The 17,632-nt window shown below is 34.9% G+C and overlaps 1 protein-coding gene across 25 annotated transcripts in view; it reads right to left on the bottom strand.

Moving 5' to 3' along the window:
- Nrxn1 (neurexin 1) overlaps nucleotides 1-17,632 on the bottom strand; it is a 997,953-nt gene that overhangs the window by 136,989 nt on the left and 843,332 nt on the right. For all 25 annotated transcript variants that reach the window (XM_090336957.1, XM_090336958.1, XM_090336944.1 and 22 more), the window contains one exon: nucleotides 17,212-17,383. In XM_090336957.1, the coding sequence (XP_090193083.1) occupies nucleotides 17,212-17,383 (172 nt within the window). The remainder of the gene's footprint in view (nucleotides 1-17,211; nucleotides 17,384-17,632) is intronic.

The raw sequence follows: 17,632 nt of genomic DNA, 5'->3' as shown, positions 1-17,632 counted from the left end.
GGTTTCACCGTGTGATAGAGACCTGTATAAGTTATTATGTCCTGGTGTGTTTTAGGTCTAGTTTCCTCATATGAGAGGAAATGTGCTGTTATCTCTCTGAGCATGGCTTACCTCAAAGAAAGAACTGATACTCTATAACTAGAAGTTCTATGTAAAAGATGCTGAGAATAGTTGTGACATCAAGAAGGGCTGAAGTGGGCATTTTAATTTTTGAAATTGTGTTTCAAAAATATCATCTTCAAAAGAATATTTAACTCTTCCTCCCTTATAGTCAACAGGGAAAGCCACAGAAACTGTGAAAAAGAAACAGATTCTCCATGGCCTACAGTAAGGACGCCCATTGATATAAAAAAAAAATTGTTGGTGAACTGGACAGTCTGTAAGAGTTTCTCCAAGACTAATTGCAACCAGCTTTAGGCACAGGAAAATGAGGTCACAAAGACTAGTACTGGGCATTATATGAAGACATGGTGTATTGAGCTTTCAAGAAAAAGTTAAACTTGCACCACTGGAAACATAAAGCGATAAAATGTTTTTAATTTGGCAAATCCTTGACAAAGGCAATGAAATCTTTGACTTTTTATTTCCTTGTTTCCTCTTACACTATTTTGGAGTATTTTGACAAATCCATGAAGATTCGCACTTGTTAACTGTGGAAAGTTTTATAATTAAGCTACTACATATTTCCAATCTGTCCTTAATGTTTCAAGTTTTCCTTCTTTATTCTATCTACTACATAGATCCACATACCTCTAACTATCCAGACATTCCTCGGCATTCTTTCTACCAACCACGGAAGCATCCCCTTGGCTCTCACAGACACTTCCAGAGGAGAACGGCAAGAAAAAGTTAATGTGATAAGTTTTAGTTTCACAGTAAATAGTTAAAATGATAGCGTAGAGGAATTATGACTGGATATTTTTTCGGCAAAACCTTTTAGCATTGAAGCATTAAGAGTACAAAAATTTTAGAAGGAATCTAAGCACTTCAAGTGAAGACTATTTCTCTATATTCCACTGGCTTATTGAAGGGAATTCCAATTAGTATCAGTTTAGGAGAATTCATCACAAGCTCATATCTAATTTATTGTGGCCAGGGCAGACTTGAGTGCCTACTGTAGGACCCAACGGGGTCAACAATCAACTATTCACAATAAATAAGTCAGGCATTAGTGACTCAGAATTATAATCATATCTACTCAGAGGCTGAGATCTGACGAATGTAGTTCAAAGCTAGCCCAGGAAGGAAAAATCTGTGACTCTTGGCTCTGATTAACCACCAAAAATGCAAGAAATGGAGCAGTGGCTCAAGTGGAAGAGTGCTATTATTGAGAAAAAAATAAATAAAATCCAGGGACACTTGTCTAGACACTGAGTTCAAGTCCCAGGACTGGCACACACACACGCATACACACACACACACACACACACACACACAGACACAATGCAATAATCATAGATTAGAAATAGTGTCTTACGTTTCTTAAGCTAAAACTGCAAATTTTTTTATGGTCCTTCAACATTTCACCTTAAACTAGTAGTGTTCTTTACATAGCAGAAAAACATGAAGGAAATAAAAGTGCAATGAATATTTTGGGATTTTTCTTCATATGTATGTATGTGTATATATATATATATGTATATGAATTCAAGGAAGAAGAAAAGAAAACAACATTCTGACCGGAAAAGGAGGAAGTCCTGGATAGGTACCCAGTTCTGCTGACATGACACGATAGTCATGGATGGATGCTATATTTGGCTAGTCTTTAAAACAACAACAAAAAAATCTAGAAAGCCATATTTTCCTATGAAAGAAATTTTATTTGATAGCTAACCTGAGAGATCAAAACATAACAAACATTAATAATAGCTAGCTTTTTAGCATCTTATATAGTACTGATCATTTAACTGAAAATTACAGTTTATATAGTACTAGATAATTTATTTTTTGCCCAAAATGAAAATGTTACTTTAAGCATGATAGTTTTAAGTTGTAATTTTAGGAACTTAAAAGATAAAACCATGGGAAGATTAACAATTGTGCTTAATTATTTAGAAGTAAAATAAAACTAAACCCAACAAAAAAACCCAAGAACAAATCGCCTTCCAATAATGCACTCAAGAACGTGTTACTAAAGTTTTCAACTCTTAGAGAACATGGGTATAATTTGTCACATTATCATTATTATTGTTATTATTATTATTATTATTTATTACTATATTTGTTGTTAATGGGCCTAGAAATCTGGGCCTGACCTCTGTTCCTGAGCTCTTTAGCTGAAAGCTAGTGCTCTACCACCTGAGCCACAGTGCCACTTCCAGTTTTCTGGTCATTAATTGGAGATGAGAGTTTGTCTCATGGACTTTACTGCCTGGGGTGGCTTTGACCTGTGATCCTCAGATCTCAGCCTCCTGAGTAGCTAGTATTGTAGGCGTGAGCCACTGGCACCTGGCTTTATTACATGATTTTTAAGAAGACACAACGTGTGTGTGTGTGTGTGTGTGTGTGTGTATGTGTGTGTGTGTGTGTTTGAAAGACATGGGAATGGTTGTAGGCTGTTACTGATTGTAGAGATTACACATGGTTGCAGTCCCTGAGAAATGAAATGACTTTGGATAGAATGTGGTCCAATTTCTAGCTAATGGGAGATTTTCTTGAAAATCTTAATGGATTGGACTCTTCAGTGTGACAGAATTAGAAGAGAATATGAAAGCTACCACAAGCTCATTAACATCCCATGCCATGATCATAAATATTTTCTTGTTTATGTTGTTTTAAAAGTAAATATATAGAATATATAAAGAGCCTTATTATAACTCTTGTTCAAACACAATCAATCTTGTTCAGGTTTGATAAAACATTAAAATATTCTAATTTCATCATTTATATATAAAAATCTTTTTAAATCTTTTACTCTATAGCTCCCTCTTCCTGTAGTGTGACAGAACTCAGGTTTTGTATATACCTAGTCAATCACTCTACCACTAAGTTATAACCTCAGATTGTGTGTGTGTGTGTGTGTGTGTGTGTGTGTGTGTGTGTGTGTGTATCTATGACAATATTGGTGCTTTTTATTTTTGCTAGTTGTGGGGCTTGAACTCAGGGCCTGACCACTGTCCTTGGACTTTCTCAAGGATAGTGCTCTACCACTAGAGTCGGAGCACCACTTCCAGCTTTTTTCTATATATGTGGAATGGAGGAATTGAACCTGGGTCTTTGTGCATGGTGTGCAAGCACTCTATCACTAGGCCAAACTCCCGGCCCAATATTGGTGCTTTAATATAAGACCTAGATGTTGTCTCTGAACTTTTTCACTCAAGACTGGTGCTCTACCTATTTGAATCAATTCCACTTCTGGAATTCTGGCTATTAATTAGAGATAAGTTAGCCACTGTTTTTTGAAAATTGTCATGTTTTTTTGTTGTCATTGTTGCTGTTGTTTACTATTCTTAATGCTTCCCAGCTTGTAATTTATGCAGATTGTATAGCAGACAGATTAAAATATTGGAGACTGGGGATGGATATACATGGCTTGCAGGAAAATAGATGCAGAGAGAGAGAGACAGAGACAGAGAGAGGGAGATAGGGAAGTCTTACATAATTAGACTAATGGCAGCATAAATATAAAATAAATGCGATGAGAAAAATTACTGAACATCAGTGGAAAGATATTTGAACAAAATGAAGGAAAGTGAAAATAAATAATGAAAACAAATGGGAACTGAAGTGCTTATTGGACTCAGCTATTACATTCATGGGATAATGAAGAATGATGACGAATATTTTAATAACTCCACCTAGGAACTCAAAGGGTTGGATGTTTGGGTGGTATAATGTAATAAGATTTAGACTTTACTTGAATTCTGAAATATACATTTTATAGAAATGAAGCTTAGGTAGAGTCCCCTCTACTTATCTAGTAATAATTTCTTAAAATAGACCAGAAGTTATCTGAATGTCATCTATATGTACCTTTCCACCCCAAATTGAAAGACTGCTCAACATAAAAATTTATATATGTTCATATCAAAACCTATTTGATGTCCCTAACTGCCGGACCTATTTCACATGCCCAAGGAAAGTCATTTTTTTAATTTGTTGTCATTGTCTAGATAGCATTCAGAGATCCATAACTTTAATTACTAGTATTGTTATAAAGTTTCCACAAGTACTGGTTAAAGGATAGTATGATCCTTTTTGGTATTATTTTGCCACCTGAAATCACCTCTGTTTTTGAGACCATTCTCTTTCATAAAAGCCAATATGTGTAAACTTTCTAGAATAGATTAGGATTTTCCTCCTGTGTGCTTCAACTCTCTTGCAGTTCTCATATTTGTGCTTTGTGAGGGAAATTCTAAAATTATTTCCCATAGTGTACCTAATTCTCTAATTTACCCTTCTTCTCAAGTTTTGCCTCAAACTCCTGGGGAACCAAGATGTTCTTTGATTCCTAGATTGCTTACCTGATCTCTCACAGCACGCAGGCAATGATGCAGTAAAAATTAATGAATACACACAGAAGGATTTAAAAGGTAGCTGGAGCTTTTGGATTTTATGTCAATCTTAATATATGTAAGCAATGAATGTGGCTATGTCATGAGCCTATTCTTGGCACAATAAGGAAATATATCCATTTTCTGATGCTTCTTCTTGTTTAGCTTTTCTCAATGCTTTCTAACTAAACATAGAAAAATATTTGAGAAAATATCTTTATGCAAAAAAGTGAAAAAATCAATCTTAACTAAAAATGTGCTTATGATTCAAGATACATGAACTCTATGAAAAGGATGTAACACAAGATTTATGCATTGATAAATTATTTTAGATGCATTAAAATAAAAAATTTCAAATCTAATAATGATTTCCTTTAATTTCAGCTTCTCTATCTTGACAGGAATAAGTTTAGCTCTACTGCCAGTGAAATAATTAACTTAGGTTAGTTCTATTCCCTGCAGGTAAAGCAATAGTTGTAGTTTTCCCCATAGGTATGCTTTGGTATAGGTAAGGTGATAAAAGTTTAGACTCCTGGTTTGTTCCTCTTACACAGGACAGTGAATACTATGTTTCTCTATTGTCATGTGTTTGGAGTGGCTTGAATGATTATTTATTTTAACCAATTTCTCACTATGTAACCAACGTTGGCTTCAAACTCTCTTTCCTTCTCCTTCAGCAAACCAAGTGCTATTAGGAATGTCCCACTAGGCACAGCTTTGAGTGGTAATTTTTACTTCATGTCATTGATGGAGTTAAGAGAGAGGGAGCACCTGGGATGGTTAAAGTCCAAGTGAAATCATGGCAAGCCCAAAATGTTTGATGAAAAGTGACAGAGAGCTTTCCTCAAGAACTTCACCTGTACCTGGGCATATAACAGGCAATCAATCAAAAGGCAGATTATACTTCAGCCCTGTGACAGAAATGTGAGTTGACTCAGGCTGTGCTAACTGCACATCGTGGTCTGCCTACCACCTAGCTTAATCTCTCCCAGGTATTAAAATCCTAATGATTCTCAAATACCTGGTTCCCTCTTCTTGAAATCTACCTTCAGTATCAGAGATCCATTTTCTAAATTCTCCCAGAACAAACATTCTGCCTCATTCTTTTACTTTACATTATGTCTGTCCTAGGAATGCATCTGTAGTGCTCATGGCTTGGAATAAATTTTGAGATGAAAGAAGCATAGCAATTACAAGTCTTCTGAGCTCAGGAAGAATGGATGTCTTTGGGGAGGTTTACCTCTGTGTATGTGAACCCAATTATGGCAGCCCAGATAAATTTACTTCCAGGAGGAATAATGATGGTCATCATTATTATTCTTATTAATAATATTAATTACCAATAATACATTAGCCAAAACAATACATTTAATAATGTTATTACTATATTATATGATATGTTAATATTATACAATTATTATTTCATGTTATTTTACTACATACAATTTTATAGAATATATTCCAAAACTCTTAATGGATTTTGAAATTATGACACTGCCTAATCTGGTGGGGATAAGTACAATTTTTCCTAGAACGAATAAAAATCACCATCATAAGCAATATTGCATAATACTTCAGAGCACTAGAGTAAACCTGGTATACTTGGCCTTGATAAATAACCTACTCTTTCTATGTCTAAACATTTACCCAAAATGAATACCCAGCCAGGTGCTCATAGCTCATATCTGTCATCCTAACTATTGAGGAAACTGAGATCTGAGGATTATTACTTGAAGGCAATCTGGGCAGCAAAGTTCATGAGACATTTGTTTTCAATTAACTACCAAAATGCTGGAAGTGGAGCTATGGCTCAGGAAGCACATTGCTAACTTCGAGTTAAAAAGTTCAGGGACAGCTTCCAGGCCCTGAGTTTAACCCCCCTCAACCCTACCCTGACACATAAAATAAATAAACATCATTTTGAGGTATTATGAAAGTAGTATGTGCACTTACATAGACTTTAGTGTATACCTTACAACACAATTCCCCAGTCAGAGGCCTATCACTAACTGTATTTCTAATTCACTACTGCAAAAAGGAATTTCACGTTACTTGAAGGCAAAAAAATTTAAAGAGTTTTGTGAACATCTAAGCTGTGGGGTGAACTATTGTTCCGCTTCCTCCCAAATACAAATCCAATATTGATTACTTCCATTGCATCAATCGGATGGATGTAACCCTCTATTTGAACTCTTTCTGTAAAACACAGCCCTTGCCTAATTATCCCATGCCTGCTTCCTACAGAGATTGTGACCAATCCTGCCTTCTTTCGAAGCAGTACAGTTGGAAGCTTCTTTTCTTTTGTTTGTTTCCCTTCTAAGCACAAGAGGCACTCTCATCCAGCTTCTTTGCCAAGTTGAGCAACAAAAATAATAAATGAGAAGACAGAAGACTAGGTGGACCGTAAAAAAAATGCTCCAGCAAAGGTGCCCCTGAAAAAATTATTATGGCACACTATGATTTAGTTGACATTCTTTAGAAACCAAAAAAGAAGGTAAATGTTCCTCTTTTTTATTCAGTTTTATATCTCATAAATCTAGTTGAATTACATCATTGGAAATGCATATGTTAATATCTAGATGAACTTCTGGTAGGTCTATTCTCTTTTGGGTTCTCAATAGGCATTTAAAGTTTCCTGGCCACCAACACAGAGAATGCATTAAAGATGACAAATTACCTCAATAAAACATATCATGAGGAAACTTACTCTCAAATTTCCAGGGAGCAGTGTGGCTGTTTAAGATAGTCAAATTCATAAGGTTAAAAACAAAACAGCCTTTCAAATGTTGAAGATGAAAGTCTGTCTTTGGGAACTTTTCTACTCATGAGACTAAATGTGACAAAATATTCATCATCAGACTTTAAATTTTAATATATGGTCTATTTAAAAGCTTCAGGCTTTTGATAGTTATTATATCACTCTTTTAATTAAGTAGTCACTGCATTCAATTAGGTTATGTCTTTGTATTGTCACAAAATTAAATTTCTATTCCCTAGGACTAAATGTATTTTTCATATGAAGATAAGGTTTCTCACAACAAATACATGTGGCTGACAGTTCCACAAAGATACAAAGTTTTATTGTTTAAGCTACTTTGTGCACGATAAAATTAATTGAATGATAGATATTTTTTGTTGTTGTTGTTTCGTTTTGTTTGTTGTGGGTCTTGGGCCCTACCCTTGAGTCAAGCCCCACTTTCCATTTTCTAGAGGTTAATTGGAGATAAGAGTCTCAGGTCCTTGTGTTGTGCCTGGGCTGGCTTTGAACCTCAGATCTCAGCCTCCTGAGTAGCTAGGATTACAGGTGTGAACCGCCTTGCCTGGAATGTTCAAGGAGTAATGTGCCCACTACCTAACAAATGTAACTATAACCTCTCTACTCATCACCCTGACAATAAAACAGTTTTAAAAAATCCATTTACTAGAAAAGTTGTGATAGATAATAGGAGTTCCAGATAGTTTCTATTTTACTCCTCTCTCCTCTGCTATCAACTTAAATTTTGAGTAACTATCAAAATCAATAAATTAATATGAGCAATTAGATATGGAGTAAATCTAATGTGTGCGTTCTGTGAGCCAATTCAGATTTTATTCTACAGAGAATTTTCATGTGTGTTTTGTTGCCTCAGATCTGCATTTCTCAGTCATTTATTCATTTCACACTATGAAGAGAATTGATCATGACTGGGTAAAGTGATCTTCAGTTTGGGTTTCCTCTGATTAGATTGTGATGAGGAGTTCTGTAGATATTAACAAAACTATCAGTGAAATATTTTTCAGAACATCCTATCAGGAAGTACATGAAATCAACATTTTTTCTTTTCATGCTGCATATCTGTGCTTAAATACATATATTAGAAGGATTATGACATTTTTATAGTTATATTTGAGAGAATAAGTTTTCTCTATATTGGAAGTATAAATGTTATTCTATTAACGGAAAATACTTTTATCTGAGCTAGTAAAGGCTATACCCAGAGGACTATGTCAGGGACTAGAAGATTATTATTGCAAGGTTAATTAAGGGGGTAGTAGGCAGATTTCATTTTTTCCCCTCTAAATTCTCAATGTTCTCAAAATAACCTGGAATAGAGGTGATCCATAAAGATGTTGAGCCATGACTCCTAACACTAATATGCATAATTTACTGTATATCTGCAAATATATGCATATTTTATCAAGGTCTTAGAGACACAGCGATTCTACAAATGTCCTTGTTGCCAGCGTATGATGTTTCAACTTTTTCATACTTGGCCTCATTCTGACCACACATTTATTTATAAGCTGGGAAGAGAGTAGACTGATGAGTGGCCAAAGGGAAATAACATGAGAACCATGAGACTGGTTAATGGTTGTTGCACAAATAATGACATTCACAGCTGAGATAATTAAAAATCCCACAATAGATTTAAAAAGTAAGCAAATATGTATTCATAATAAAATATATACAAATTTCTGGGAAATTTAATAAAATCTCAAAAGAATATATGCAGTCAGATGAATTAGGACAGTATTAAGATAAAATCTTGTCATTGAGTTGGCAACAAGGGTTATCTTCCATTAATCTCAGATAATTACACTGCAAGATACCAGCATTTAAATAAAAGCTAGAAATCTTATTAAAATCAACTGAAAAGCATTTGAAATTTTATGAAAGCCTATTACTGTTCAAAGTATAATTTTTGGCATTTAATCTTCATTCTTAAAACCCTTTTAAATCTCACTTCCTTAAAACTTTAATTTGTATTGGTGGTTACAATTTTTTATATCTGATATGATCAGTTTATTAATAACCAGCAGGGGGATTTATAATCTGATTATCTATATTTTTAAGATAAGCCCATCATTGCAATGTCAGACAGTATCTTTAGAAACTCTTATTTAAATTCATGATACTGCTACACTCTTGTTTATAGCTGATATTATAAGAGAGAGGGACAGAGAGGAGAGAGAGAGAGAGAGAGAGAGAGAGAGAGAGAGAGAGAGAGAGAGAGAGAGAGAGAGAGAGAGAGAGAGAGAGAGAGAGAGAGAGAGAGAGAGAGAGAGAGAGAGAGAGAGAGAGAGAGGGAGGGAGGAAAGGTAGGAAGGAGCAATAAGGAAAGGAGAAAAGAGGAAGGGACAATGAAAAGAGAAGGAGGAATGGAGAGAGAAGGAGAGAAAAAGAGGCAAGGAGAGAGAGAATGATGGAGGGAGAGAGAGAGAGAGAGAGAGAGAGAGAGAGAGAGAGAGAGAGAGAGAGAGAGAGAGAGAGGAGGGAGGGAGGGAGGGAGAGAGAGAGGGAGGGAGGGAGGGAGGGAGAGAGAGAGAGAGGACATGGGATGTGAACCCTTTAAGTCATATTTATTTGGCTTACACAAGGAAGGCAGACTTATCTTCCATAGACCTTTCAGAAGACAAGTATTTATTTGGTATAATTTGCTGATTATATCACATGCAAACTCAAAAAGTCTTTCAGGATTTGAAACAAAAGATAAGTGATTTAAAAATGGAGAGAAGGGCTGGGAGTTTGGCCTAGGGCTACAGTGCTTGCCTGACATACATGAAGACCCGGGTTTGATTCCTCTGTACCACATACATAGCAAAAAGCTGGGAGTGGAGGCTCAAGTGGTAGAGTTCTAGCCTTGAGAAAATCCAAGGGCAGTGCTCAGGCCCTAAGCTTAAGCCCAGGGCTGGCAAAAAAAAAAAAATGGAGAGAAAAGTTAAAAATTGAAGATGAAACCAATCCTAATTTGCCTAAAAGACATTTTTTAAGAAAAGAGAGGTGAAGAGTGGGCAAAAAGAATAAAAGAGGCAACTTAAAACTAAACACAATTTATGGTGGAAAAAATAAAAACCTGAAGATAAAGGGTGACTAGGCATCTAAGAATCATAATTCAGAGATTCTAGTTTTCTTTCTTGCGATACCAGAACCTTATAATTGCTTAACTTTCTGGCTTTGCTGGTCTCCAGCATTTGAGCCACACTTTGAGCCTTATTTCTTGCTGGTTATTTTTAAAGATTAAGCTTTAATACCTTTCTTCCCTGTCCTATCTCAATGATGCTTGGCTGCATGATCTTGTAGTTAATGATTAATTTAGCTCTGTGAGAATCTGCCCTGATTACAATGGGGCAGAATATTGATAGCAGGCAGATAGTTTAGCCTTTATTGTAAACATTTTTATGAAAGTTACAGTTTCATTGACAAGCTTCCTAGGATAGAACATGAAAAATACTCCCATAAATCATAGCAAGAATAGAACAAAACAAGCAGCTTAGCGCCAAATTGTATACATTTCATTTTAAAAATGAGACAGTCATGTTGATATGCCATAAATTATTTTTGGTGTACTATAAAGAATACTATATGGAAAAGAACTGCGTAATTACATTTGGCAGTCAAGACAGGCCAAAGAATCAAATGCTCATCAAACCATCTAATGTACTTATTTTTTTCTTTTATTAGACTTTTAAAAACTAATATATCTTCCAACAAGAGAAAATATTCTAACATAGCTTAAAATTCAGATTATTGAGAATGTAAAAACAATGGAGAAACCTAAGAATAGATCTTATGTTTCTGATACTTTAGATACAGTTTCTTTGAAGCTAAGTAGAAATTTCTATTTTTTTCTGATCTCAAATCTCTAGGAAGGAAGTGACATTGGGTCATGTGGTTATTCCTGACTACATTCCTACCAATCTAGAACAGAGAGCCAGTCTTCAACTAGGGCAAGAGTCTTCCTTTCAAGAAGCATTAAAGATTCTAATATTCTAACTTTACTAATCTATAAGTTTACTTAATTTGCTGCTTAAGTTTTCAAATCCAGGAATGAGTATTACTGTTTGAAAAATTTTGTGAAGACACAGTAAATATTGCTTTTGTAGATCTATTATCATCATTATTCCATGTGTTTTATTTAAAACTCATAGTTAGTATGTGTGGGTCATTAGAATAACAGATACATAAGTATCTGTTCATAGAATCCATCACTTTTTAGCTATACGATGCTCCAAGATTAACTCAATAATCTCTATGTTTGTTTCTGTTTCTAAGATACAAAAAAGTGTGGAACTTACAGACAAAAGTCCCCAAGTATAATATTGACTTAGTTACTAGCTAGCAGAGTAAAAGTTTTCCAGCAAATTGCATTCCTTTTCCAAAGTTCTATTTGGTGGTTTGATCAATGAAGAAGCTGGAATAGAACATTGAACTTTTTGCTCTTTCAACTGTTACAGATGAAACGAAGTAGATTTCTTATTACTATCAACTCAGAGTAAAATAAACATATAAATGTGAAGAACTAAAGTTACCAAATTTAATAAATCTTCAGGATTAACATAAAAAGCTCTGAATAAAAATTGGATGGAAAAAGCAAATACCTTATTCTGGACTTGAATTTATAAATCAATTAATCTAAGCTAATTATGTAAGATATAAAGGCAAACAATCAATAGGGATTTCCTGAGACCAGAAATATTTTACTATCTTTTACCAGTGAAAATGAAGTTACAATTTAGAGTCAATACACAAGAGCTTCCAGATGAATTGTATGATTGTGCTTTTTTATTTTTTTTATGAAATCTTCTGGGAATAATTCATATCTTACTTTCAAGTCCTTCAGCACTCAACACAACATTCCACAGGTTTTTTTTTTAAGTAACAGCAATTAAACTCCACTACTAACTGTGACAGTCAAGGCATTTCATTTGACCTTGGCAGACTAATCTTTTAGCAATCAAGAATCATTGTCTTTAATTTCACTATGTTCCTATCACAGGTTTCCAGTGCCTCCTAGTGAAGCACCATAGAATTACCATGCTGGAGAGGAGAGAGGAAAGAAGTGAGAGAAAGGAAGAGGGAGGGATGCCAGAGGAGAGAAAAGAAAAAAAATTAGGAAGGAGAATAAAAGAGAGAAAAAAACAAGTAAAAAGTGCGTCACAATATAGGACATCTTTCATTGTGTCATATTATGTAATCCTATTTTGTCACATTCTCTTTTAGTCTTTTTCTTTTTAAATAGCTCTTTCTTGTTTAATTGTTCTTTGAATACTATCACTGTTTATTTCTTCTCAGCAGTCCACCAAAATAAGTTCATGCTTCAAAATATTCCTTAATTTAGCTACTTGTGTTCATAGTGTAATGTTTGATACTCATTCCAAAATTCCTCTTTGAATTATTTTGCCCTTTACTTCATATCTCATTCTTAGCTAAATCTGAAACAATTCTTATATTTCCTATATATAATATTTTAAATTTCCAACATGGAAAAAAATCTTTCTAGTCTGTAAACTTAGTCTATGATACATGCTCTTTATTTTCTCCTTCCCTCCCTCCCTCCCTTCCTTCCTTCCTTCCTTCCTTCCTTCCTTCCTTCCTTCCTTCCTTCCTTCCTTTCTTCCTTCCTTCTTCCTTCCTTCCTTCCTTCCTTCCTTCCTTCCTTCCTTCCTTCCTTCCTTCCTTCCTTCCTTCCTTCCTTCTTCCCTTTCTTTGCCAGTTCTTTGGCTTGAACTCAGGGCCTGGGCACTGCCCTTTGGCTTCTTTTACTCAAGGATAGTACTCTATTATTTGAGCATCAGTACCACTTCCAGCCTTTTCTGTTTATGTGGTCCCAAGGAATCCAACTTAGGGCTTCGTGCATGCTAGTTAGCTAGAAACAGAATGAAATATCTGACAGTGAGCAGGTATAAAAAGACATCATTTGACACTCAATGACATTCAAGTGAATTGAGAATTTTATCTTCAAATTAACTGTTGTTTAGGGTCATCTTGAATTTGGGCAAGTGGCATGACTTTAGGCTTTATGGATTAATGTTATGGGAAGAGAAGGCTTTATTTTGGTTGGGAAATATTTGTCACATAATGTAACCAGGGGAAAATTAGAGATTAGTGATGAATTATATTCTTGAACTTTACCTGGCATGCATCAAACATGGGCTTTCTCAACTTTAATTTGCACACAATATTATTTCAGCTCCACATACAAAATAATGGAAACTAGGTCTGTTACTCAAATTCAATATTTATTTTAAAATGTGAACTGTTGGATATAGGAATATCTTATATTCTCCAAAAGAGCATAAAATTTACCTCTACTAATTAGTTTCCCAATGAAAGCAATCCAGAAAATTACAGGGTAATGCCACTGGCCAATGCGTTATGTGCTTTTCATTAAAGGTATAGTGTTGCTACAGATGAATTGCTTCATAGAAAAGCACTTACCACAAAGCCCTATAATGGAAGGTTAAGTGCTATACTTAATTACTAATTTCAACCCTGATTACCTATATTTTCCAGTGCAGGCACTTTAAAAGGAACCAAATATAGTCTGTTGGTTCCTTGCCTGCTTTTCTGATGATAGGTGGTGGTAAAAAAAAAAAAAAAAAAACATTAGTTTAGGTGCTCTTCTAGTGAATAACCACACCCTTCAAAATTTTAAAATAAAAATAGCCATACCACAGACCAATATAAAAGCCATACTACACTAGACATTGATATTGAACCCATATTTAAAACCTTTTCGTTCTAAAAACTTGCATTTTTTTTGCCACTTGTGGGGCTTGATCTCAGGGCCTGAGCACTGTCCTTGGACTTTTCTCAAGGCTAGAGCTCTACCACTTGAGCCACAACACCACTTCCAGCTTTTGTCTAAGTATGTTATACCGAGAGATCGAACCTGGGTTTTCGTGCATGCTAGGCAAGCACTCTACCACTAGGCCAAACTCCCAGCCCACATCTTTCATCTTTATAAAAATATGTTCAGCCTCTATGGTCTAGGCTGACAATGAAGTTCCAGGAGAAAGATGCATTTGAAATTTTCATAATTTTTTCTTCTCCTTCAGCATCATGCTGACATCCATACAGATGCAGTGATTTTTTTTAAAAGTGGGCTGGCACTGGGGCATAAGAGCTGTCTCTCAGTTTTCTCATTTAAAGCTGGTACATTACCACTTGAGTCATAGCTCCACTTTTGACTCTCTGTTGGTTAATTGGAAATAATAGTTTCAGCTTTTTTTTCACATACTGGCTTCAAACCACAATCCTCAGATCGCTGCCTCCTATTTTCTAGGATTACAGGCATAAGCCACCAGCACCTGGCCCTAATTAAAACTTTTCATGCTGACTTTTCTGAGTTTTGTCTATCATTAAATTTTTATATGTATATTTTATATCATACTTTCTTATATGCACTATATATTTTTTACAAGTAAGTAATATGCTTCTTCCTTGCTGTGACTGTCCTCCAGAACATTTGTAACTTTTCCCATCCTTGATTTAATAATGTTATCTAAAATACTCAGTGCTGAAAGGGCACTTTGAATCTTTGAATGGTCAAGATTCTAACTGAATCAACTGTGTCTAGAGATGTGTACCTTAGATATAATGCTATTACCTTCATTTACATATGCTAATTGATGCATGATGAATTATAGGTATGAAACAAATATTCATCTATAGGCATGCATATATTTTCTCAAATACTTAATACTACTCCAATTTAAGGATCAGTATTAAATTTGGACATTAGCCTGTTACAAGAAAAACAGGGACTAGACCAGGTTCCTGGTCCTATACACAGTTACCTGTGTATCTAGTGTACATACAAGTATAAGATTGTTAATACATAGAATATAGTCAAGTTATGAGATGAAGAAAAATTAAATGTGAAGTATTTACTAAAGTGCATAGAATGCATCACCACCTTAGATCTGGATCATCTCTAATAGTGATATATATATCCATATACATGCATATATGTATATTTCTGTTTTGTAAATGTAATGGATGAAATATGCATATACATAAGTTTTTTTTTTTGTCTGTCATGGAACTGGAACTCTGGGCCTGGGCATTATCCCTGAGCTCTTCAACTCAAGGCTACTGCCCTACTTCTTAAGCCTCAGCGCCACTTCTGATTTTCTAGTGGTAAATTGAGATAAGAGTCTCACGGACATTTTACTGCCTGGGCTGGCTTTGAACCTCTATCCTCAAATCTCAGCCTCCTGATGTAGGTAACTTTTAAATCACAAAATAAAACAAAAGTTAGTTAATTTAGTTAACTCAGAATTCCCCAAATTACATTGAGCAGAACTTCCTTTTTTTTGCCCCATAGATAAGGATTATTACTAACCCCAAACAATAACAGAAATTATTAATGATTCTTAAAGTAACGTTGGGTAGTGCTGATAAAACTTAGGAAACACATATGATTTTTAAACATTAACTCTTGAAACAAGGTTAGATGTTGAGAAGCCACCCTCTGCTACCAGTCGAAATGAATGTTGTTTTTCCAAGCTCACATTTACAGGAGACAACACCCTGTGCCAACGCCTAGACTTCATCCTTCCCACTTTACATCACATCAAATGCAATGACTTCCTTTCATAAAATTGGAGAGGATAAATCTGTATTTTGGGAACATTCTTGGTTTTCTATAATTCCAGTGTGGTTATGGATATTAGTTTGTGAAAAATACAAATATGCAAGGATTTTCATGGATGCAATGGAATTTGCTAGCCAGGCTGCATGTATAATAATAAAATGTTTGAAAATTAATTTCCTTTCAGACCTTCCAATCCTTCATCCTGCTATAGATACCAACTGAAGGACTATGGTCACATACTTATTGTATAAAAGTTGTGATAATTCCCAGAAGACCAATTTAGAGAATATTTATTGAGTGTATATTATTTGCCACTATTATAACAGACCCTGGGCATATTATTCCATTTGTTTCCTTTCAAATTTTATCATATAAAAGTTTTTTCTTACATGAAATTAGTATATGTGTACATATAAACCTATCCAAAATACTAGTCTTATAGAATATTTAGAATGGGGGATTGAAGAAGGAAAGCTTTATGAATCAGAGAAACTACAGACATTTTGTTTGTGAGTCAGTACTAAGAAAAAATTGGGACTGATTTAATACATTCGTGATATCATCAAGTTTCTTCTTTCACATGGTAGGTAGTTGCAACAGGAGAGTTAATTCTATATTTATCTGGTTATCACTTTGTGACAAATTAAGTTGTTTTATACTGGCTCTTTTATACTGTGTTCTAGCAAGCTATATAAAACAACATCATTTTTATGGACTTCAAATGAGTAATAGATAATTGTATGCCAAAATCCTCATGGAGTTCCATGGTTACATGAAAGTGAGAGACTCCTTGTACATATATGTTCTATCTACTGATTGACAGTGCTGTTGTTCTAATTTCTGCTGATTCTGATGCTCTCTGCTGGCCTCCTGCTCTTCCTACACAATTCTTGAATCCCAATTCTGCTTTATCATTAGCAAAAGAGTAGTCTACTCTTGCTTTCTGCAGAAAAAAAAAAACAGGTGTTATAATCTATTTTCTTGGTTTTAAATTTAAATTTTGTTACTTTTGACAAAGCCTTTCCTTTCTTCAGATGCAAGGATCCAGTAAGAAAAAGAAAGTTTTGATGTGATGTGCCTTTTATGTGTGCTTTTTTTTGCCTTGTTTCATTGATGTCCTAGATTTTGTAAACGATAGATAGCACATGCCTTCAAGTTCACCTATAAAATGCCATTGGTAAACGATAGCCAGAACACAGTTGAAGACAGCATTACATTGACATGTCTCTAAAGTTCAATAAATATTTGATGGTTTCCCCGAAAAATCATATTTTGGAAAAATGGACACAGAACAGTGCTTTTGTTTTCCAGTTTGTGTTTCATAAAAATCTTCCCCAGATACATATTCACTGGCATACCTGCAGGGTAGCGCTCAATCACAGGCCAGCTGTCCACCTGTAACGTGGCATTGCCGCCACTCCTTGTGAATCTCACTACATGGTATTTCCCATCATTAATGATTGCATTGGACTCTTCAATGGCGATGTCATCTGTCCCAACATTAAACTTAACCCCAATTTTGCCTTGATGCTGGAACAAAAGAGAAGACAAACAAAGAAACAAAAAAAACCTGCATTAGCTCAGAATGATCAGTAAGTGTTCAAGAATTGCAAGATCATATTCAGGAGAATGCTCTGGATGACAGATGTTTGCCTCTGGTTTTAATTCTGAAAAATGGCATCGAGTGAAATGAAAGAGAGGCAAAATTCTTGACATTTGGGTAAATCTGAGAGATCTCTTTCATAGATAATTGATATTCTAAAAGACACACTTTCAAGG

This window comes from Megascapheus bottae, chromosome 7, assembly GCF_031878675.1.
Source record: "Megascapheus bottae isolate mThoBot1 chromosome 7, mThoBot2.hap1, whole genome shotgun sequence".
NCBI lineage: Eukaryota > Metazoa > Chordata > Mammalia > Rodentia > Geomyidae > Megascapheus > Megascapheus bottae.
The sequence above is the reverse complement of the archived record's forward strand: the minus strand, read 5'-3'. Positions and strand labels throughout refer to the sequence as shown.